We start from the raw sequence: 23,343 nt of genomic DNA on the forward strand, positions 1-23,343 counted from the left end.
TTTCAGAAGTACTCTGTCACAAGCAGTTTATTAGAACTTCACTTTGACAATAAATAAGGTATTTCCCAAGCAATCAAAATGTAATTATTTAGAAAGTTAAACAACGCAAATTTTCACAATGCAACTTTTTATATATACATATTTTACTGTACTTTACACACCAGTTCATCCAGAGCTGTACAACAGTAGGATGTCTATTTTTTAAATTCATACAGCAGGAGACTATCAAGACATGTTTTTAACCTGGAAGCTGTGTGTGTAAAAGTAACCCCTAACCACATCAGCTCCAGGTTGGATAGCTCAACTGGTATGACTGAATCTCTGTTATTTAGACTAGCTGCTGAATTCAAAATTTGATGTATGGCTTACCCAGGAGAAATAGTGCCTTTTGAGAGTTATGGTTTTAAAGGACTAGTAAGCTGCTCAACTGCAACAGTAGGACAGAACCATTTGTAAATTACAGTGCTACTGCACAACCTGCTCTGTCTTCAACACAAGTGGCACAGGACAAACTTCTGTAAAAAATGGTAATTTTCAATGTTGTAAATCTCTTAATAGTAAACACAGACTTTGCACTTAAACTGTTAACTGTGAAAACATCTTTCAGTTTTGGTCAAATGAATTAGCATTTCTTCACTTAAATACTCGAGACACTTAATATGCCTCAATAATACTTTTAAAGACTTTGACATTCAAAATTAACTTCAAAAGAATGCTCCCATTAAATAAAGCACCAAGATTTCCCCATGTGTTTATTCCTTAAAGAAAGTCTATGAAACACTAGGTTTTCTTTAAACATTAGTTCTGCTAAGAGTACTAATTTCAAAATAAAATTTAATTCTTATGGTTTGATCAAAGCCATGTTTCCAAAGTGAGCTTTACATATTCTGTGCAACATTCCATTTCTTTAAGTGCAGAAGTACAGGTCTCAAAGTTACGCAGCTGCAATTGAGTTGTCATCTGCTTGACGACCCTGAGGCTTTAAGAAAATAAAGACAGAAAATTAAAAACAAAACAAAAAACAAGCCACCCAAACAAATTCCCCTCAAAACACCCAAACCCAATCAAAAAACCCATTCCCAGACAGAAAAGATAGACTACTAGGAAACTAACTCTGCAATACACTGTGTTGCCAATGTAACTCTGGTACCCAAGTGTAGCATTAAGCTTATCCTACTTCTAAAGGTTTCCAGTAGTGGCACAAACACAGGGGACATCCAACTGGAATTTCAGTTTGGCCTCATGAGTACTTGATAGAGGCCTCAGCTGCTCAACTGCCCTGTTAAATGCCTTCTCCACACACAGCTGCCCAGCTTAGTACAAGGCCTGGCTGATCAGAGCTCTGAGGATTACTACACTATAGATAACTAATAATTATTGAGGTGTAAATCAGGAATTAGACTGACAGTTTCTTGGAGGAATTTTAAGCAACATCACTAGAGATAGAAAAAGAAAGGAAGAAGTTTTAAAGAAGAAAAGGCATCCTTACAGTAAATTTTTCTAAGGTTCTGAGAACTCCAAAGTAAAGCACAGAATCATGAAGCTTGGGTGTCCACAGGAGCTTTATGAACACCATGCTTTTGAGAAAAAATGCCTCTTCTATTTACCTAGGAGGACACCCTGACAACCAGTCTTGAAGAGCCAGTGACTGCCAGCATACTCAAAAAGTAAGTTCTGCCTACCTCTTTTGGTTAAAATAAAACTGAAATAACGCCAGGCCTGTTTCCTAGAAACATGATTACAGATGTCTGAGCAAGTCCAGCTCAAATCATATAAACAAGTCTCTGGGCTCCTTGCTTGTTAGAAGTCTGAATAAACAGTGAACAAAATATTCTGGAGACAGCAGCAGGGGAATGAGAAACCTCTGTTTGGGGAAAACGGATTTAAATGATTCTTAAGGAGTCAAAAAGTCTGTTTTTCATGGCATGATTGAACTGATTCAAAGATATACCACTTATGGAAAAAAAAAAATCTAGACTGATTCACTCACAGAATGTGTTTTTAGAAGTTATTTAGAGAGGTGTGGGATGCTACAGTGTCTCTGAACCTAGTCATATGCGATGCTCAAACGCTTATTTCAGAAGTGCTATGAATTATGGTAATAAAAGTATTTGATTATTTAGCTCACTCTACTATGCTTAAAATAGAGGCAATTTTACTTCATTTTAGAGTGAGACAAGGAACAAAATAACAGGAACATGACAAACGCATTCAGTTCGTTCATCTAATGCTAACCAAATACATACTGCACTGAAACAGATTTCCTGAAGATTTTGGCTGACAACACCAATGCACAACACAAGATTTTTCAAAGTGAGTAACCCTGTTACAAGCTGGACACTTTAGTCTGCTTAGAGACACTCAGCTTTGAACACAGCTGGGTGGTTGTCCCCAGAGCCTGTGCAGCCCCAAGGGGAGCCTTTAAAAACAAGTCATTCCTCACACCCTCTTACCTTTACAAAAATGTGTGTCGGTATAAAACGTCTGAGCAACTGATTGGTGAAGTTTGGGAATCGCACCAGGTTAACGTGAAGAGAAGGTAACTGCTGATACCCAGCCATCAGAGGATAGAAGTTATATAACATTTCCTGCTGCGTGCCAGGAAGGATTCTTAGTCGGATCTTAAAAAAAGAAGAAAAGAAAGTCACAACCATAGGTAAGTTCTGTGTCCAAAAGCTCTGTTTACTTTCTATTTATGCACTGGTTACTTTCTGAAGCTGGAAAGAATGCAACTAATTTCCAGTTCTAGTTGAACTATTGCTTCTATACTGAAACATCATGTTACCCATCAACGACATGACAAATAGCTCCAGACAGGCTTCCATCTAGGCCTTTTTAAAATGGAGTCTGCATTCATATATTCTTCCAGACAGAATTTATCATACTTTAAACACCTAAAAAACAATGAGTTTGTCCTCTCTGTACATCAGTGGATGATCAATGTATTCCTCGCTACCAGATAAACCAGCAGGATCAGTGGATGTGACAATTCTGTACCTGTTTAAGGCCAGAGAACATGAAGGCATCGCTGGGCTCCACAGACACCTCCACATCCTGGACTAAATTGGTCTTATTTTGCAGGTGATATCTGACAGGCAAGGACTCTCGGACTCGACCAAATGATGGAAGATCTTCGGAAAGAAAGAAAGAAAGAAAGTAATCTCAAATAAAAAACACATCTTCAAGTTCCATTCAAAAAAAAAAAAAAAAAGGTATTGCAAAAAGCAGTGAAAAGTTAAAAAAAAAAAAAATGCAAGAACTAGGCATCTAAAGCACTTCTGACAATTTTTTTAAAAAACAGATTAAACAACAGAACACAGCTTCATTAGTTTTTCAGTACCATGTTTCAACATCTAGTTACAAGCCTCCCAGCTGCCAACACTGCCCAAGAATACTAACTGGGAAGCCACTTCCACTGCTGCTGACTATTTTCAGCTTACCAAAATCTAATCAGATACTGTCAGGAAGCTCTTTCAAAGTGTAACAGGATAGGAGGATAGTGGAAGAATCTCAGTACAAATGAAAACAAGCAGAGGAAAACATTGAAATTATGTGTGTTTGGTGGGCATTTCAATCCTCCTCTCCTTTTGTGCAGGTGAAGTGCTAGAAGAGAAGCATTTCACCTGCCAACAAACATCTCTAGCTCTCCAGCCTGTTTCTTCCTGGGATACACCCAGAACGTGGTGGATGGAACAACTGTTGCCACAGGCATCTAGAGAAACCTACTGGGAAGCCAGCAGAGGTAACTCCAGTCCATGTGCTGCCTTATAACACAGGTCCAGTACTATGTCAGCTCCACTGACAGCTTTTAGGAGAACACATTTGTGTAACTACCTACCTCCTCTTCCCTTCAAGTGGGGAAAGAAGAGCAAGCCTTGAGGCAGTTTCTTTCTCTAGCTCCATAATATTCAGCACCACTTTTCTGTACTCTGCTACAGTAAATTGAATCTCTGCATGCTGTAAAAATTTTGGCAGTGTTAAAAATTCTAAATGGGACATGTATGTTGCCAAGTTAATATTACCTGCATTAACATGGAGGGGAATGCTCTCTACAATCACATGTGGTAGAGTGATGACTGTGTTAACAACAGGTACACTTTCCACAGGTGAACTTCTGCAGGAAAAAGTCAAATGCAGACCATGTTGAATATTATACTACAGAAAGTATCAAGTAAGTATATAAACTAAATAATAATTAGTAGGTCCAAAGTCTAGATGGTGCTTGTTACAGGAAAATACAAAACTTTTTTGTTTGTTGCACTCCTCCCCACACCCAAAAAAACCCAAACCAATAACCCACTATCATTCCTAAAAAAAAATGAGCTTACTTCCTCTCCTTATTAAGGCAAAGAGATGCTTACCTCTTCCAGGAAATTATATAACATCCAGTTGCCACTCCACTAGCATTAGTAACTGGAGGACATCGAAGGCAAAAGCACTCACTGGCACTCTCACCTGTCTGTAAAACAACTATCAGCAAGACTTTGTTTAAAACCAAAGCATAAAAACAGCCTAAGCCACCAAGTCTAGAAATGCAATATGACACAAACATTCAGCCAGAAAGGCCTTTGAAGTGCTTTGCAAAGTATACCTACGTAATGTATAAATCAAATAGATTGGGAAGTGTTCCAATACATGAGAGGTTAACATACACAAATATATGTCACTTTACCTTCTGAACAGCATTATAATATTGTAATGTACGCATAGAATGAGTCACTGCAAATTTAGAGTTCATAAACACACACAAAAAGCAAAATAATGCCAATTCAAATTCTATACTTCTACAGCAGATTCCAAGACATCAGCATAAGATGCCTCTGATGCTTGAAAATTAAAATGAACATGGACGCATCCCCTTTCCCTCTCAAATGAGACCTGGGGAAGAGAAGGAATACAAGAAAAATATTCTTTTGGCTTTTCAGTGAAACTGAGTTCTCACTTTTTCTTCTTTTCTTTTTTCTCCACTCAAAAAAAAAAGTACTTTTCATGTAGAGAGTGATTTTTAAAAGGTACTAAGAAAATAGGTTTCAGTCTTTCAAAATTTATCATTAATATTTAAAAATACCCCATCAACCAAAAAATGGACAGCTGAATGGTTGATACCTACAGGGTTCATATGTCCTGGCACTTAGCTCTTTAGGAGCATCAACCAGAAGCCATGAAGCACAAGGTGCCAGAGGTGAAGATGAAATGTCATAGTTTGAAGACTAAAGGACCTGGAAAGTAATTGTTTTTAGCCAGGCAACCCTTGAATCAACAGAGCAAGTAGAGCCTTGCAAGTCCTTGATCACTTGAGTGGACAACTTCCCCACAGTCAGGCAGCCACCCAGAATACCTCATTGGATCCAAAAGTTTTGACAAAACACATAATTCACATCTCTGATGCCACAAATGCAAAGACAATGTTTTGTTGGAAGATTTTGGATCAGCTCTACTTTTAATTACTCCACTTATTTAACTTTGAGGCTAACACACTGTAGTTTTAATGGTTGAGATCTTCAAGATAATGTCTTAAAATGCAAGTAATAAGTTACTAAACTGCAATAATATTTAAAAAAAATACGGTTACTACCTGTTATTCTTTATAACCTACCCTTTCTAGCTTCACATTTTTCAGTTTTGTGACTGCAATCATGGACATGGATCACTGGCCTTTGGATACTGCCTCTATGGGACATACCTTGGTTTGTACCATATGGTACATACATTACTTTACATGGTAAAGTGTTTGCATTCCAGAAAGCGATATATATGGCCCAGAAACACTGGAAATATTGAATATCTTTTCATATGGATATGTAACAAGTTGCATTTCAGAAGTATTTTAGGTGCTTTCCCTCATGTCTATTTAATTTAGAATTTTGTTTACCATCCATCATCCAAGTCTATTTAGTTGACCTAGTGAAGCAGAACTACATTTTAAAGCATGCTGTTGTCCAAGTTGTATTCTGGCAAGCAACTAGAGTACTAAGCAGCTTTCTTCTACTTGCAGTTCAAAAAGAAAACACTATTTAAAATGTCCCCCTTTATTACTCCCAATAAATGCAAAAAGTATCCTCCCAATAGAGAACATACTCTAAGAAAACTTACCATTCTCCACAAAAGATTCCAATTGATCTACTGGGGTCATGGAAGCTGACAGCTGTAACTGGCTTGTTACAATCGTGAGAGGCCAAGGAGAGGCACTCAGGATGTCCGTCATCAGTAAAAATGGTATATCTGAAAATACTCTCTCCAAGTGCTCCAGCTGTCAAGACACACACAAGCTCTGACTATTTCTAACTAAATAGGGTGTGACTCCATAGTGCTGTGATTCCAAAGCATGAACAAATTTTCAAACACATACCTTTGTGGAAACAAATTTGACAGCAACATCAAAAGGAAATACTGTGTCTATGGTTACAGTTTCATCCTTTAGAGGCAATGAAAGGGATGGGAAGAAGAGAGGAAAAAAAGTTATATTCAGCTTAAGGCCTGGATATTGATGTCAAAGATTATTAATGTAAAGTTACTTTTTTTAAAATTATTATTTTAACCAAGTCCTCCCAAGGGAAGAAGGTATCTTTAAAGATATTTATAAATAAATATAGAAAACTTTTCTTCTGCTAATAATTATGGAACTGCTCATGCTAAAAAGAACTACCATACTGCTGATTTAGTATTTATTCTCTTCTGGAAAGGGTTCTAAGATAGCAATTCAATTTCAGCTTTTAGAATATTCTGTTTCACAAATTTATCTCTATAAAATGCAAATGGTGCATCTTTAAAACCTACCCGGTGACACCTGCAGAGGATTTCTTTCCCCTCAACAACAGTGTTGATTAAGTAAGAAATGTAAAACAGAAACATTCTTGCACCAACTGTTCCACAACGGATGTATATTGGTTTTTCCAGCTGCAAAATAAAGGAGACTGTATGAGCTATATCTAAACTAAATTAATTAGATCTAGGGCTGCCCAAAAGTTGTTAATATCTGACTTGGTCCAACAGGGCAACGGTAGAATGGGCATTATTTTGACCATAATGTATCTCCTACAATGAACAATCTGGATCATACAGAGAATGATTTTAACCAGAGCAGCACAACTCCAGCTGCATCACCAGATTTGTTTATTCCAGATTCTTGTCTGTTACTTAACAATACAAAAAAAGAACCGTAACTGTGTAATATACAACACAACCAACTTCTAACTTACTAGTCACTTCAGTTTAGTGCATATTTGATCCTCTACCATCTTGAATCACACTTGCTGACTATTATCTACCGTCCATTAAGCAGTGCATTTCATTAGCAGTTGAAATTAGCCTCTTTATTTCATATCTCCCAGCTGTATCATCAAACCCAGAACATACCTTAATCTCCAATTTAGTCCAAAAGGTGATCTCCTTAAAGGAATACTAAACTACATGTAAACAGTAGGCAAAATATGCCATAAGCATTTAATTTATTGGTTCAGATATCAGAAAGTAAACTGAAGTCTGTCTAAGAGAGTCTTTTATTAGTTGGTCCCTATTTTCTTGAGTGTGATATGGAAGTAAGGTTTTTTAAGCCTTGACCTTTTCCCCTGGTTGCAAGTCTCCTACAGGGATATCAGGAAGCAGTGCAGGAAAAGAGTCATCACATGCATCTGTTCCATGAAGAGTCACCTGAGTTTTCTGAGTCAGGTTGGCATCTTGCCCTAGGATTAAAAACAGTGTTCATATCCTAACAATAACAAAAAGTCAAAAAACAAACAAACAAGAAAATCTCAAAAAGCAATGCATGAGGAGTTAACAGAGTTCATTTTGTTGAGAGAATCTTTAAAAAGTACCAGCAGAAGATAAATTTGACAACACCTCAAAATTTTCCAAGTTGAAGCATTTGCACCCTTGCAAGTTTCTTGTTTCATCTCTTTGGGACAGGAAAAAAAAAAATCTCAAAAATCAGAAATCATATCTAGATGTTCCCTACCATCTATGTAACACAACAGGGCTGTGTGATCTAAGTTTTTCTTGATACTCTATAATGAAGTAGAAAGGAAGTTTCACTGTTCTGTGACTCCTTTGTTTTCAAGAATATGGTTTAATGATTTCACGTATTTTTTTAAACTTTTCTTTCAAGTTGGTGTTGAAAATACATAAAAAGAAATGTATAGATGTTAAACGACACCATTCTTCAGTCAGAGCTTAACTAGAATAATGGCATTACTGCAATTACCTGGGATAATTTTCAAAGCAAAACAAGCTACATCTTGCCAAAGAGTTACAACTGTGGAAAATACACCACCTTGCCTATAAATGAAATGTCAGGTTTCAATTGTTCTTTTAATACAATCACCAAACCCATACTGACCTTGCATATCCCATGTTAAAGAAATTAGATCGAGCAAGGAAAATAAAAAAAAACTAAGAAAAACAAAGACCATCTATTAAACACTGCTTCAGGAGCCAAGCCCAAACATCCAATTAAACAAATTTCAAGAATACTCCACTGACTTTAATGAACCATACAACACTATAGAAAACAAGGTTCTATTTCAGAATACATGGACCATATGGCAGCCTATATGCTAGTTAGTGGCTTAAAAATATTTTTGTCTTTCAGGATAATTGCTAAAAAAGAGGCATACTGAGAATAACATTTGGGCTTCACACACTGAAAACTGTCAGCAATTTCTACATACAGATAGATAGGACTTAGACGTACAACATTTGCATTTTTTTGCTTTGCTTTCTAAAAAGTACTGCTTCAGTGCTCCATTGCTCCCCAAATTTCAAGTGGTTTAAGAACCAAACCATTCTGTCCAGGGCAGGGAAAACAAAATAAGGAGGGTGGATGTGTGAGAAAATGCATAAAGTCTATACTTAGAAAACATTTAACTATCACTGTCTAGAGCTTTCAACTCAGTAAGAAAAAGATCTCTGGGGAAAAGGAAAATTTAGTTACAAGCAAATTGAATGAAAAGTTAGAAAGGAATTCAAAAGCTTTCACATTTTCTTTCAAACTTGTAAAGATTTATATTCTAAAAATACCCATGTAAGCACCACAGACAAGCAGTGGTTGAAATAATCATAACTGGAAGAATCTGTTAGCTGTTATTCTTACCACTAGTATTTCATCATTCCCAACTTTCACTTTGGTTTGGCTTTTAATTACTGCAAGAAAACTGCATGGCATCCACAAAAAGGAGTCAATTATGCGACTGCTGGATTAATAGAAAATTTCCCCAAATACCTGGCTTTAAACCTGCTGTAAGCTTGACATCTTTGGCCACCGTCTCCTCATGTGACTGGACTGTCACAATCAAACAATACATTTCATTAGTCAGGGCTGGAGGTTCATGACGCAGCTGAACAGAAATGTTCGGCACTCTAGAAATAATCCTTTAAGAGAAAAGACTCAGTTACTGTATCTTTCTTAAATAACCTGCTTTTAAGCCTAATTTAAAGGAGGCTAAAACACCCTACTGTTTAAGAAAGCTCCCACAACTGGTGGCCTATTAAACTAAGAGATGTGAGACTCCTGAAAAACAACATGATGGGAACAACTCAATAAAAAAAGACCAGTTTGGATCCGCAATTACTCACATCGTGCTTGCCTGAATAGTCAACGTGTCCCAGTGCACTTCACTGTCTGGAAGCTTAGGTCTTCGCTTGAAGGACCGTGCTGCCTGCAATGCTTCTTGAGATGAGGAAGCATCTCCCCCTCCTCCTCGCCAGTTCAGAATCACACAGCGGCCAGATTCATTTCCCAGGATCAAATCCACAGAAGTGATCTGATAGACACAAATTTAAACATCTATTGGTGAGCCTTCCAACCACCTATTATAGGAAATAGCTTTCCAGCACACACAGGCATAATAAATACATGTACCATCAAAAAGCTTCTGACAGCCTGGGGACTGAAAACCTCACCACCCCAGGATTTAATTTAATGAAACAGCAGTGGAAAAAGCATCCATGTTCAGGTGAAAGCAGTGTAATAGGCTGAAATTTTCTACCCTCCCATAGTACTATACCACCACTCCCTTTTTCAGTACTGCACATATTATAAAAAAAGTTAGAAAATTTCCTGAAACAATCCTTCAATTTTTGATTGTCTTTGTGTTTTGTCACTGTCAATAGTTTCACTCACTTTTGTTACTCAGTTTCAAGAATTCAGACATTCAGAACTGCAGTAACTTTTTAACTGGTGCCAGATTAGATGCAGTTTGAGTTCACTGTACATAACAGTAAGAAGGGTAAAAAACAAATGGACAAACCTCAATCTTCTTTCCTACATCCTCAGTTTTTGCAACAAATTTGAAAGAGAACTTTCTTGTTTTGCCAGGCACTAAGCACATCGTTCCTTGTGATGACTGTTCTAGAATATCACTTTTCTGATAGGCTTCTTCAACAACACAGTATTGATTGTAATCCTACAATGGAGGAGAGGGGAAAAAAGTTGATATATTCAGACAGAACACATCTTTAGAGTGTAATGGCAGTATTGCAAATATTAAAGCTCTGTGCTCTCTGTGCTACTGGATCAAACTGTGTTTTTCGTACTTTTCACAGTATCAAAGTTAGACTAGCAAGTAATTACGCTGCAATTCTTTGACATAAGATATCCATTATATTAATATAACTTCATGAATTAGGAGAAATAAGACATTAACCTGATCCTTCTGAAACCTTAGCAAGTTTCATAAAAAATTCCAGATATGACAGATGAACTAATCTGCATTTCAGAGTCTTATTCCAGTATCAATATACTTGTCAAAAGCGACAGATAATGCATTAAAAACCCAAACATCTTTCAGCTTAAGTATTAACATAATTTTTGGAAAAACTTCTGATCTTTTTTTTAATGTTTAAAACCAATAAGATATTATTCCATTCTTATTATCAGTTTCTATCATTAGGTCAGTGATAGTTAAAACAGAGGTACCTGATTATTGAAACTGATGCAGAGCTTGGAAAACCTGATAGGATGAGGACAATCAGCTCTCAAGTATACATCAAACTGCACAGGAACATCAACATGAAAACTAGGAGCAAGAAATTTTGCTTTGCACTGTACTGGAATTAAAAAAGAATAGAAAAAGCAAAAAGAAACAAGAAGTGTTAAACATAAACTATAACATTAAATTCCAGATAAACTATAACATTAAATTCCAGAAGCACACTCCTGAAATGATTGTGGCAAGAACTGGTCTGTGTATACTCTTACAACTCTGTTTTGCAAGCGGACAAATTTGGCTACTAACACTGTCACAGAAATCCACTTTACAGCACTTGGCCAAAACCTTTGCACAGGAGAGGAGATGCAGATGCCCACCAGAAAATAGACAGTCCTGTATATTTGGATGTCACTCATGTTGCCTTTTCAATGGCAAATACTACTTTGCACGCATTCTGACCTCTTTCCTCACAGTCCTACTTCAAAGCACACCAGAATGTCAGAGGTTTCCCAAAAAGCAGGGAATTCTTTGGCAATCCATATCAGGGATAAGAGACCACTGACTTTTCTCATTATTTCTTATCTTGTTGATTTACACAAGGAACAGTGCAAGGCTGGAACAGTGTTGTTAGTTTTAATACACCCTTCATATTTTCATCCTAATTAATTATTTTCAAGGTATAACTACATCCAAATTTATGATCTGGTGTAAATTTGCTTTTTTACTTACCAAATGGTATAAAATCTTGGACTTCTATTGTAAAAATATTACTGCCTGCCAAGGACACACGGTCAGCCCACAATTTCTGTGATGCTTTCACAGCAGCAGTGTCACAATCAGGTTCAGGATCGGGGCTTTCATTCTATATGCAGCCAAAGGATTACAAAGAATGATAAAAGAAGGTTACCAGACACTGACCACTCTTAGGATTATTTAAAAGGAAGTTCTGCCACTTACCATCAGAACTTTTATGAGATTTTTTTCTATTCGAGACTTCTGATCTTCTTTAAGAGTAGATGCTAATAAAGAGAACAAAACAAAGATTACAAGACAGAAGCAAGGGTCTCTTTTTTTTTTTTTTAACTTAACAGTAAATCTTTCCCTCACATTGCATCTTTCAAATAACACATTCCAGAGGGAAAAAAATTCTAACATGAATCTACTACTAATGGACATTCCCATTTTAAATGTTATCTCTTACTTTCACTGGAACCAAGTAAAATATTTTTTGATTAGACAAGCATTTTGTAATTTATTGGAGCAAAGCCTCAGAAGAATAATACTTATACCTCCCTGTTGTTTATGTTTAAAAACAGAAGAAAGCATAGACAAGTTTGGAACATGCAAAGAGGCCAGCTCAGATAATACTAGAAAAAAACAACTACAGAAGGTGACAGGAAGAAACAAGGACTACTTAAAATAACCATTATTTTCTTGAAGAAAGGTAGTTTTCCATCATTTTCTAATCTTCAATACAAAGCAGAGCAACCTGGCTAGCTCTAAGAAGATGCAAACCCATTTTTACCACACCTGCACTAATAGTGGTATTAGCACCTTAGGGCCCAAAAGGGATCATTTCTGCACTGTTAAGCAGCAGGCATTACACAGACCCAAGTGCTTACATTGTTACTGTGGAGCCACGCAATGCTACATTTTTTCCCTAAAACATCCCACAAACTTATTTCATCAGCACAGGTCTATAAAGAATCTGGGAGACGCGTATTAAAGTCCAGAAAAATTGTGTTAGTTTTGTTACTAGGAAAAATGTTTTTCTCTTTTAGCTACACTACAGTTCTTTCCCATCCCAAACCTCAGGAAGTTCCTGTTACACTATTTGAACAGTGTCAAATGAAGCTCTGTGTCTCAGATACCCTGACACAGTCTGTTTGAATGAAAGGAATTTGATAATAGAAGAGAAAGGCAACGCAACTCCCAGCGTAGCACAGCAGTCAGTAAAAATCCAGCACAAGTACACAGTTATTTTGTAGTCAAATACTTTGAAGTACTGTAAGCACTGTGTCTGACAATGATTTGTCATATTTCAAAATATTCTTAAAATAATACCTCTGCCCAGTAGCTCTAAAGAGTACATTATATAATCTTTCAGCTGGGCCATCAGATATGAGCATTTGAGTGCTGTTGTCAATATGGAAGTGAGGAGGGTCCACCATCCTTCGCTGCGATATTCACACATAACATAATCCAAGAGCCTGCAACACAGCAAAGTTGAGAGGAAACAAGTTATATTCACCAATATTTTTTAGAAGCTTGCATTTATCTGGTATCATTCAAAATTCATCTTCACTAATACAATGCTAGATTAAAGTCTACTGTTTAGACAAGGCAATGATTTATCAAAACCAGCATGAAACTATGATAAAGAAACATTTATTATCTGAATTTTCTATTTGAAGCTAGAAAAACTTTCACAAGAGAACAACAACCAAACTCATCTGTATTCACATAAAGAACTAGCAAAACAGCAACTGGACAGAAGTACCTTAGTCCAATATTGCATTAAAAATATGCCTTACTATTGAATATGCAGTAAGTACTTAGGAAAGCAAACAAAACCCCCACAATAAAGTCCCCTTCCAAACTGAAGAAATGTAATGTTCCTTATGCCAAGATGTTTCTTTTCTCTCCTACTTCCTATCCCGTTCCTATCTCCCTTCAAGGGTTTCATTTCAAAGGTCCAAACATATGCATCAACCTTTATCAGGCAAAACTGATACACACCTTAATATGTTCCTAATACTGACCACTGTTTGCTGTTACTAGCAAAGCAAAAAAGTGACATTTTTAAACTCCTCCCAACTATTTAAGACAATAATTTCTGCCTACTTCAAAAAATCTACCTAACATAAAAAATGCTTGTTCATAGAACAATCAGTCTTGACACAAATTGATCTTTATCTTATCATTACTCTCTTCCATGTAAAGTCCAGTCAGCTATTATCGAGTAAATACATCTCTCCTACTTCAAACAAGAGAGACAGATAGACAGCACTCAATCAATGAGCTAGAAATAGATATTTGCCCAATATGCCAATTCCCACAACAGCTCAGAGCAGGAAGTTTTTATGCTGTAATAACTGACTCATCTGTCTTACTTTCTTTAATACAAGTGGGGCTCATAGACTCAATAGCTTGTGCTTCAATCACAGCCAGATACAAGGAGCATCTCACACAAGCTTCCAACATTATTCCATAGCAATAAGACATGGGGTCTCAGTGAGAAGATAGCACATAAAAGAAGTAATCATGAATCATACTCACTTCAAAGCTTTGGCATAATCTTTAGCATAGTAATATTCTTCTCCCATTTGAACCACTGGGAAAAAAAAATTAAAATTCCAGATCACAATTGAAAGTCTGTGCAAAATTAAATTTAAAAAATGCATCTGATTATCTATACTCACTCAAATGACTTTTCATTCTTGGACATTTGTATTTCTTGAACTGTGCGACAGCATTACTCAACAAAGTGATTATTAGCTCCTAGCAGATAAAACCATTACTGATATCATTATATATGCAAACATTAGTGCCATGTTAAAGAAACAGATTTTTTTTTTTTTAAAGAATAAAACTTACCGAGTGAAGAACATTTTTCTCTTTTAACTGTAGAGATAAAATCCCCATCTTCTCCTTTTCAGGATCAGAAAGATCAAAGCCTGCATAAGATGATGAAAAAATCCATGAAACCTGAATTCTGTCCAGACCCAAAGGGAACAATTTATAACATGTGCAATATGCAATGCAAGCTTCAACTCAATCACACATTCTTTTACCTCACAGGCAGCTCTGTCTCCCTAGAATGGAAATTCTACGACACAACTATCTTTCCCCTTGTTTTAAAGAATCTACCCAAAATCAGAAAATTACAGTTAAACCACCGAGTCCATATACTGCATCTTTTAACATTTAACATGTGTATGTTAACACAAATTATCCCTTTTCTAATCTGATCTCAAATAAGGATTCAAGCTTATATTTCTGTAGCAGTAGAGAAACATACTTAATATTCCTTGCCGCCATGGTCTTTGCCCATAGAAGTCAAGCACTCCAGTTTGTGTTTCCAGGGGATCCGGATTGGGATATGTCACAGAGGACTGTAAATTCAAATGTGGTAATTAAAAAGGTTCCTGTTTAATTTTCTGCCAGGCAAGTGTTAGAAAGACACTAAAACAGCGCCCCCCCCATATCCTAGTACTAATGCTCTTGTTTCTCTGCTTCCCATAAGTCACCAGACAACAGTGCATATATAAATATACTGGAAAAACAAAGTGAGTTTTCAAGTATCCAGAGATGTAGAAAGTACATTATTAAAAACAAATTTAAAAAAATAAAAGTCAGAATTATTTGTAATAACATAAATACTAATGCATTTTCTAGGGCAACTTTTTCCATATATTACAAATACACATAATGTTAACAATCATCACAGACACATATACTTCCCTTGGATTTCATTTACACATATTACAGATTGTTTTACTTCCATTTAGGACTACATTAGCAAAGTCGCTATCTGGTTAATTACAGAGCATTTTTCCCTCCCAACTTACATCATGGTTACAAAGCATACTTGCTAGTTGTTTCCGTTCCTGTGCATAGTAGGCTGCCTGCTGGTAATAGAAACCTGGATTCTGAGTTTGAATTGCTGTCAATCCCAGCTTAATTGCTTCATCAAACAAGTCACCAAAAGCCTGAAACCTGTTTAAAAAACATTTATAACCAAGATTATGTACAGAACAGCAATATGAACTGAAAGGTACCCTACAAATAAAAGTTCTGGTTACTCAAGGCATGTGATATTTCTCTGAACTTCTGCATCTAAGTTCTATGGCTGCATTTGTTTGTACTCTGTTCATTCAAAGAGAAAAGTAGTCAACGATCAATGCAAAACAGGACAGTGTATTTTATGTTCTTGTGTATCTCTTAGAGAACCAAGAATTTTTATCTTCTCTAGACAAGTAAACTTTCTGAAGTTCACTGTTTATCTAAAACACTACTAAGCAAAAACATACTGTTTAGACATCCAGGCAGCATGCTCAAAAGCCAGTTCTGCACTTCCTATTTTTTTCTTGCACAGGTCAATATGCTTCCTGAACTGTGCAATAGCATCCAGTGGAGTATTATGTTGAAAACAGAGGCGACAGATCTAGGAAAAAATAAAAAAAAGATGAAAAACCACTGTTAGGCTGCTAAGGATTAGCACTCAACCCCAGCACTCCCCCAGCTAATATTAAATACTTCTGAAGGGAAAAAAATTGCATAAAAAACAAAGGAAGAAAAATAAATGTAAACCATAATGTACTACACCTGAAACCATGTGGCCCTCTATTTCATCTAATGCTATTTATCATCCCCTTCTTGCCCAAGACATCAACAGAAGAGTGCATAACTTACTGCCAAATATAACAGGGAATTTCAGAGCCTCTAGAAAGATCATTATTTTGAAGCCTGCAGTCCATAAATGGAATTTCATGGAATACAACTCCAAGATTTTTGTAAGTGGTGGAATAGTTTTGCTTTACCTAAAATCCCTCAAAATACCACAAAAGCATGGACTAATTTTTAGAGTTACTTTCTTCCCCCTAACAAACAGTAACTGAACTATATTGGCCAAAGCTTTGCAAGAAGATAAAAATATTCCAGGAACAAGCAGTCCTGGTGCTCATTCTCCCTGCACAGAGTGAGAGTTATAGTCCAGTCTTTCAGAAGACTGCATCTCAAATGAACTCAAATTATTCAAGATAATCCTGAACTTCAGCTAAGGATCTTTCTTTTGTGTGGAATTCAGAAGTCTCTGCAAGTCTGAGCATAATTGGTGTTCCAATGATAACTCTTTCTAAACCATCTCTGTAAAAGCAATATAAAACTGAACTTTACAACCTTTCCCCATTAAAGGTGCATCAACTTTTTTCTTTCACATAACAGTTGTCAAAGACTAGAAGTACAGTTGTTACCTTGTAATTTATAAATCCTGCCATGGTCTTGATTTCCAGCATGTTTGTTTCATGAGCCCTCAATTCATGCACAAGATTATATGCAGTTCTATAATTCCTAAGCAGGAATAATTAGAGTTAAATCACACATGATAATAAAGTTCTAGAACAGGACTGCCAACAGTGAAAAGCAGCCTTCCAACCAGAGCATTCTTCCCAGTGAAGAACTTGCCCCTTATATACATGTTTAAATAATTTTGCATTCAGGAAAATATTTGTTACAGTTTATAGCATAGCACAGCAGTAATTTGGGGGAGAGAGGGTGGGGGAAGATAACATGAGTCTTACTTGAGAGCATTCTGTGTATCCTGTTTCAGCTCACTGAAGAAGGCTATTTTGAACTGGTGTCTAACAAACAAAAGCTGCAAAACACAACCAGTGAACACCATTCACAAACATCCAAACATACCTCGTTACCTACAGAGATACAGGTGGTAACTTCAGAGGTTTACATAATACAGCACTTGACTTGAAAAACTGACTGTGCAACTGTTTCCTAATAGTTCTGGCACCATGAGCGGTGATCTTTCAATAGATTTAATCTATTCAAAGCCTGTTATCCTGGCAAAAGGGAAAAGCTTTGTAACACCCCAAAATCTCTATGCCAACAGAGCTGATTGTGGTTTGGAGCTCACCACTTGGATTCCAGCTTCCATGAGAGGGAAGCTGGCAATCGCAACAGAACACAATGCGTCTGAGTAGATTTGAAAAGCAAAAGTTAAAAACTGAAACTAAGTGTAACTCTGAGTACCAAATATCTATGGGAAGCACATCCCACAACTTAAGATACTACACTCAAATAGGTTAAATCATGTAGATAAATGAGAAGTTTTTCTTTTTTTAGTCTGAGAACTCAACTTTGCCCTACAGCTCTTTTAAGGAAGATGTGAGAAAGACAAATGTGAGAACAAAAGCAATCAAAATTAAAATTTGAATTGCAGAAAATAGATACAGATTTATGTCCTATATTTAGAGGGCATCTCAAATTGGAAGTGGGGAATAAAAACATTTAAGCAACAAACCCTTATTTTCATGTTTTAATATGCAATATAACTTGCACAGTAATTCAAAAATAGGGTAATATTACCTGATGAGTGGTTTTGTTCAAGAACTCCTTATGAGATTTAACTCTTCTTATTTCCGTATAATAGTAAGTCTGTGCGTGCTCATAGAAAGCATTTTCCAACCTGCAACAAAGTTGCTCATAAGTTTCACAAAGTTTCTCCCACATGCAATGATATTCCGAAGTTCTTAAAAATAAGTTACTTTTAATCATGTTTACTTTAGTGTTGGCAAGGAACCTTGTGGTATTACTAAACTCCTCTTTAAACTACCACACAGGGTAACAGTCTGCAGACAAAAACCTTTCACAAAAGGGATAGTAATAAGTAGAACAAGTACGTTTGAGAGCTTTATATGCTAACTTCTCATACAAAAAACTTTAAGATAGTCTCAGAATAAGTTATTCTGATTTTGCAAGGTAATAGAAAGTTGAGAGATGCCCCCAAATCAAAAAAAGAAAATCCTGCTGAGGCTCACAGAATATGTCTGAACAGCATCTTATTTGCTGGACTGTGGGGGAAAGACTGTGAAGGAAAAAATAGCAGTAAATAAAATGACATGGGTATAGACTAGGTTTCATCAGTCCTGTCAAATATCAACAGCTACCTCGGTTGCAGAGATAACATTGGAACTTGTCTGCAAGAGAAATAAGCCAAGGCAACTCACAGGGGGAGAGGACAAAGAAGACAAGAACACCAAAGGCAATATGAGACTGAGAAGGATCTAAAGAGCGTATGTTGTATGATCAAGAAGTAAAATCAACTAGAACAAGATCACAATTCAGGAGAGGAATACATGCAACAGCACTGACAGAGGCAGGAAATAAAGGCTGAAGCGCCAGTTGTGTTATTATAATCTCAATTTATCACCAAAAAAAAATATGAAAAGCTAGAAGTAATAGTTACTCTATTTTGATCAATTCCAGTGTCAGCTTTTGAGCAGCATGGATTGGACAGACATCATATTTGCAACCAGACAGATGCCATTTAGCATAAATAAAAAGAGAGAACTACATGGCCAAGAAGTGGAAGAGGGGAGAAACCAAAAGCCTGCTAAGACTTAAACCTAAAATCACATTTGTATGGAAAATAATTTAGAAGCAGCAAGGCAAAAACCACTGTAGAAGTAAAAAAGCCAACTTCACCTCCACCTGGGGAACATCTTGGGATATCTAATAATACTTCTTTAAAAGCATCATCCTTGACTGCCATTACTCAACCCCACAGAGAAATGAAATTGTGGGGAATTCATCAGAATAACCTGAAGAATTCCAGCAAATGGGTAAAACATTCACTGCTGGTCTACAAAGAGTGTGCCACATAGCATTCATCTCAAGCTATGACCTCTCAAATTCTCCATTAGAATAATGGAATTGTTTAGATTGGAAAATACTTTTAAGATCATCAAATGCAACCGTCAACCTGTTACCAAGTCCACCACTAAGCCCATCCTACTGTCCCTAAGCACAGTATCTATGTGTCTTTTAAATACACCTTCAATGGTGACTCAACCTCTTCCCTAGGGCCTGTTTCAATGCTTGATAACCCCTTTGGTTAAGAAATTTTTCCTAATATCCAATCTAAATCTCTCCTGATGCATTAAGACATTTCTTCTTGTTCTACATCTTGAAGGGAAGCCCTGGGCAAGAGATCAACCTGCACTCCACTACAGCCTCCTTTCAGAGAGCTGTAGAGAGCAATAATGTCTTCCCTGAGACTCCTTTTCTCCAGACTAATGACCTCCAGCTCCCTCAGCTGCTCCTCATAAGGCTTTTGCTCCAGACCCTTTGCCAGCTCTGTGGCCCTTCTCTGGACACACTCTAGCACCTCAATGTCTTTCTTGCACTGAGGTGCCCAGAACTGGACACAGCACCACATAGATTTCCACCTACTATCTCCACTGAGCTAGCAGAATGAAGGCCCTCACTGGCACACCAACAGTCCAACACTGGCATGCTGACCACAGGCTTATTTTTAGTGAAACTGGTTTTATCCCTTTCTCACTTTAAGACTAGTTTAAAGCCCCTTCAGTAAGCTCTGCTAACTCTTGTGTGCAGATCCTTCTTCCACTTTGAGACAAATGTACACCATCTGCTGCCAGCAGGCCTGGTGCTGTGTAAGCCAACCCAGGGTCAGACAGGGGTTTACAGTCACTTACCTTATAATATAGCCAACAAGATGATCAGTGTGTGGAAGTACAAAGAGTGATTTTCCAGAAAGGTCACAAGCATTACATAAAGCTGCAGCCCTCTCTGATGCAATAACATCTTCCCCTAGTAAAGTCAAGGAAACCATAAGTAAGTGGTATGTGGTGCTGCAATGTCAAACTAGCTCTAAAAGCATAAAGGTCAGGTTTTGAACCTTAAGTAGACAAAAAGTTCTAAACTGTATTGAAAAATCTAATGAAGATAAAATAAAGAGCCCATTCTTTCTTACTTTTTTCAGAGTACTATGTGCTTCACCAAACAGAACACATTGCAGAAACTTTCTATCAGTTTTCAGCAAAAAAAATTACAAGTGTGATGTAAGTTTTTCATCTCTCACAGAATTAAATATCCCGTGTCTTTTGAAATACAATAGCATCCAGAAAAAACAAACACATATAGCAGCAGAGCATAAAACAAAAAGTGGTTTGCCAGACACTAGAAAGCAAGCAGTAGTTCTACAGAATGTAAAGTGTATCATATTTCACAGTTGCAGGTGGCTCCAAAATTTTATTTATTAAAACCAAGTTAAGATGAAAGACTCCTGTAGGTACCAAATATCCTTCCTCTAAGTTCTCAATGCTTTTTACTGGTTATCCTGATCTCATGCAATGTTTAAAATGCAACTTGCGTACAAGAAGGCAGGTCAGATTATTATTACATAAACCATATCTGATACTGTGTATCAAAAATGCACTTGCACTTAGGAGGGAGAAGTCAGGGATAAAAGTATCAAATATTTAGGGTCAACTGTTCTGAATGCTCTTTTAATCCTTATGCCTTCCTGCAGTCACAGTGTATTTAATGAATATAGATGACATCAGATGAAGAACTACAGATAATGTGACAAACCAAAGTCAGCCCAGTCCACTGGGCCTTCTGAAAAACGAGAACTTCACAACTGTGCATAGAGTTTTCAAGTACCTGGAGGCAATGGTGTTTTTTTCTGAATCAAAACCACAGCAACTTTGGTATTTCTTCCCTGCAAACTTTGCCTAAACAAAAGACAACATAGCACAGTGTCAAGGTTTCGCTTCTTATTTCTGAATAACCAGAACAAAATAAGATTTCAGTCTAGATGGAAGCACTGGAAGAATGCTACAAAGGTGAAAAAGCCAAACAACATGATATGCTCCATCACTCAGAGAACGCAGTCTTCCCTCTTTTAGGACAGAACAATTGTGCTGAGTTCAGAAAGTAAAATTTCAGGGGCTGTTTTTACTTATGTAAGTTTTACAAATAAACCATTAAAAAAGTTCTTTACTATGAGTTGTATATTAAAATTCAAATTTCAAGTTCCCCTTCATTTATGTTTAAGAAAAAAAATTATATGTTCTAGAATGCAAACAGATTCTGCAACTCACACTTATATTAGCTTGCAGTATATTATGAAACAAGTGAAAAAAAAATCTACCTGACAATTTCAACTCGAGTAGCACACTCCAACTGTTTTTCCTTCCACTGTGGCTCATCCCAGTCTAGTTCATAGAATACCACCACAAGTGCTGGAACCAAATTCAGATGTTTGTTCATCCAACCAGTCTTCAGGATTCCTTTTGGAATATACCACTCATAGGACGTCCTCTGAAAATATTGAGGATATTGAAGCAAGCTACAAAATCCATTTACAAACAGAAGAAAAGGCATAGCCTCTACATTCTTCCCACTGACATCTTTCCTTGAACATTGTCCCCCTCAAGCCTTTGCTTCCTATTAAGCCATATCCCTCAACAGCTCAGGCATCAGGGCCTGATGTCTGAGATATCAGCAGCAAAGAACAACAGATTCCAGGAAGACTGGAGAAGATCGTCAAGTTCAGGAACATCTCATACACTGCCATGAAATGCTAGGCTCAGTTGAAAACAGTCTCAAACGGTCTCAAACAGTGCAAAGACACATCAGTTCAGATTCTTTGTCTTTGCCAGCATCATGGAATCATGTAGTTTTCCAATAATTAAACTCATTCACGTTGCTTCTTAATTTACTATTGCAAAGCAGAGAGAATAGCAGACATAATCCTTCTGCTGTGTTTCACTCAGTTTAAGTTAAACGTTTTATAAAAGAAAAGATTTATAGATTAGGTTAGGGTTTTTTCAGAAGACATTAAGTATCTAGTTTCTCCAAAGTCAAATTTTGGGTTTCATTAAAGCTTAAATTTTACACAGTACCTTAATGCTATGTAGAAGAGGAACAAGTACTTTAAAAAGTAAACCATACGGGCTTTCTCTGCTTCTGGCTCATGAGCTAAGGCGTCCCTAGATTTCCTATCCACCCACAGCGCTCTATAACAACGACCTCGGCTTCCCCTTCGACCTCACAATTTCCCTGACTTGAAGCTCCCCCACTTCCCCTCCAACACAGGGAGAAGAGGCAGCCGAGGTCCCGCAGAGAGCGGTGCCAGCCGGCTGCACCCCAGGCAGACTGGAGCACAGCCCTTCCCCAGAGGGAGCACCAAGTCCCGCATTCCGGCTCCCGGCGGCTCGTGCTGCTGGGGCAGCGGGCCGGGACCCCGCCAGGACAGGGCGCAGCCGGGCCCGGCACCGCTCGCTACCTTCGTCCTGCACTTGGGGTACTCGTGGTCGCCGGGCAGCACTTTGAAGGAGATGGGGACGCGGTCGGCTCTGCGGTTGGCGCAGAAGGCGTCCCACACGGCGCGGTGCACGGCGTTGTACACCACGTCCAGGCCGGTGAGCGTGACGAACGCCATGGGCCGGCAGCACAGCTCCACCGGGAAGTCCCAGTGAGTCGGAGGGGTCATCCTGCGCCCGGGACGGCGGCCTACAAGGCAACGGGACGGCGGCGGGAGGGCGGCCCAGACCGGCCGCAAGAGCGCCCGGCTGTCCCGGGCCCGTGCTCCCCGTAACGCCGCTCACTGCGGCGGGAAGCGCCGGGAAGCGCCAGCTGGGAGCGGCCGCGGGTCACGGGAGGCGGCGCGGGCGGGCCGCTGCCTCAGGAAGCGAGCGCCGGGCAGCGTCAGAAGGGCAGCGGGAGCGGCCAATTGGCGCCTCCGCTGCACCCCTCGGACCAGTCAGGAGCGCCCGCGCGGGGACGTCACTGCGAAGGAGCCAGTGAGAGGAAGGAGGAAGCGCGGGGGGACGCGCAGCCGGCCAATAGCAGGGCAGGGGGCGGTGCCCGCCCT

The 23,343-nt window shown here is 38.1% G+C and overlaps 1 protein-coding gene across 1 annotated transcript; it reads right to left on the bottom strand.

The window, feature by feature from the left end:
* On the bottom strand, nucleotides 1-23,141 carry TRAPPC11 (trafficking protein particle complex subunit 11). The gene is made up of 29 exons (XM_005517652.3): nucleotides 22,756-23,141; nucleotides 21,619-21,788; nucleotides 21,129-21,199; nucleotides 20,159-20,273; nucleotides 18,027-18,126; nucleotides 17,228-17,301; nucleotides 16,901-16,997; nucleotides 15,959-16,092; nucleotides 15,497-15,644; nucleotides 14,947-15,040; nucleotides 14,523-14,602; nucleotides 14,348-14,426; nucleotides 14,205-14,259; nucleotides 12,990-13,135; nucleotides 11,883-11,944; nucleotides 11,655-11,787; nucleotides 10,913-11,043; nucleotides 10,245-10,400; nucleotides 9,571-9,758; nucleotides 9,218-9,366; nucleotides 7,561-7,682; nucleotides 6,778-6,897; nucleotides 6,350-6,415; nucleotides 6,094-6,250; nucleotides 4,362-4,470; nucleotides 4,023-4,114; nucleotides 2,998-3,131; nucleotides 2,454-2,621; nucleotides 1-979 (listed from the first exon to the last, which is right to left on the bottom strand). The coding sequence occupies exons 1-29, from the start codon at nucleotides 22,960-22,962 to the stop codon at nucleotides 935-937; spliced, it is 3,402 nt and encodes a 1,133-aa protein (XP_005517709.2). The 5' UTR covers nucleotides 22,963-23,141; the 3' UTR covers nucleotides 1-934.
* Nucleotides 23,142-23,343: the final 202 nt, after the last annotated feature.

Source organism: Pseudopodoces humilis, chromosome 6 (assembly GCF_049639895.1).
Source record: "Pseudopodoces humilis isolate 2021_Gansu_Grassland_sample_001 chromosome 6, ASM4963989v1, whole genome shotgun sequence".
Lineage (NCBI taxonomy): Eukaryota > Metazoa > Chordata > Aves > Passeriformes > Paridae > Pseudopodoces > Pseudopodoces humilis.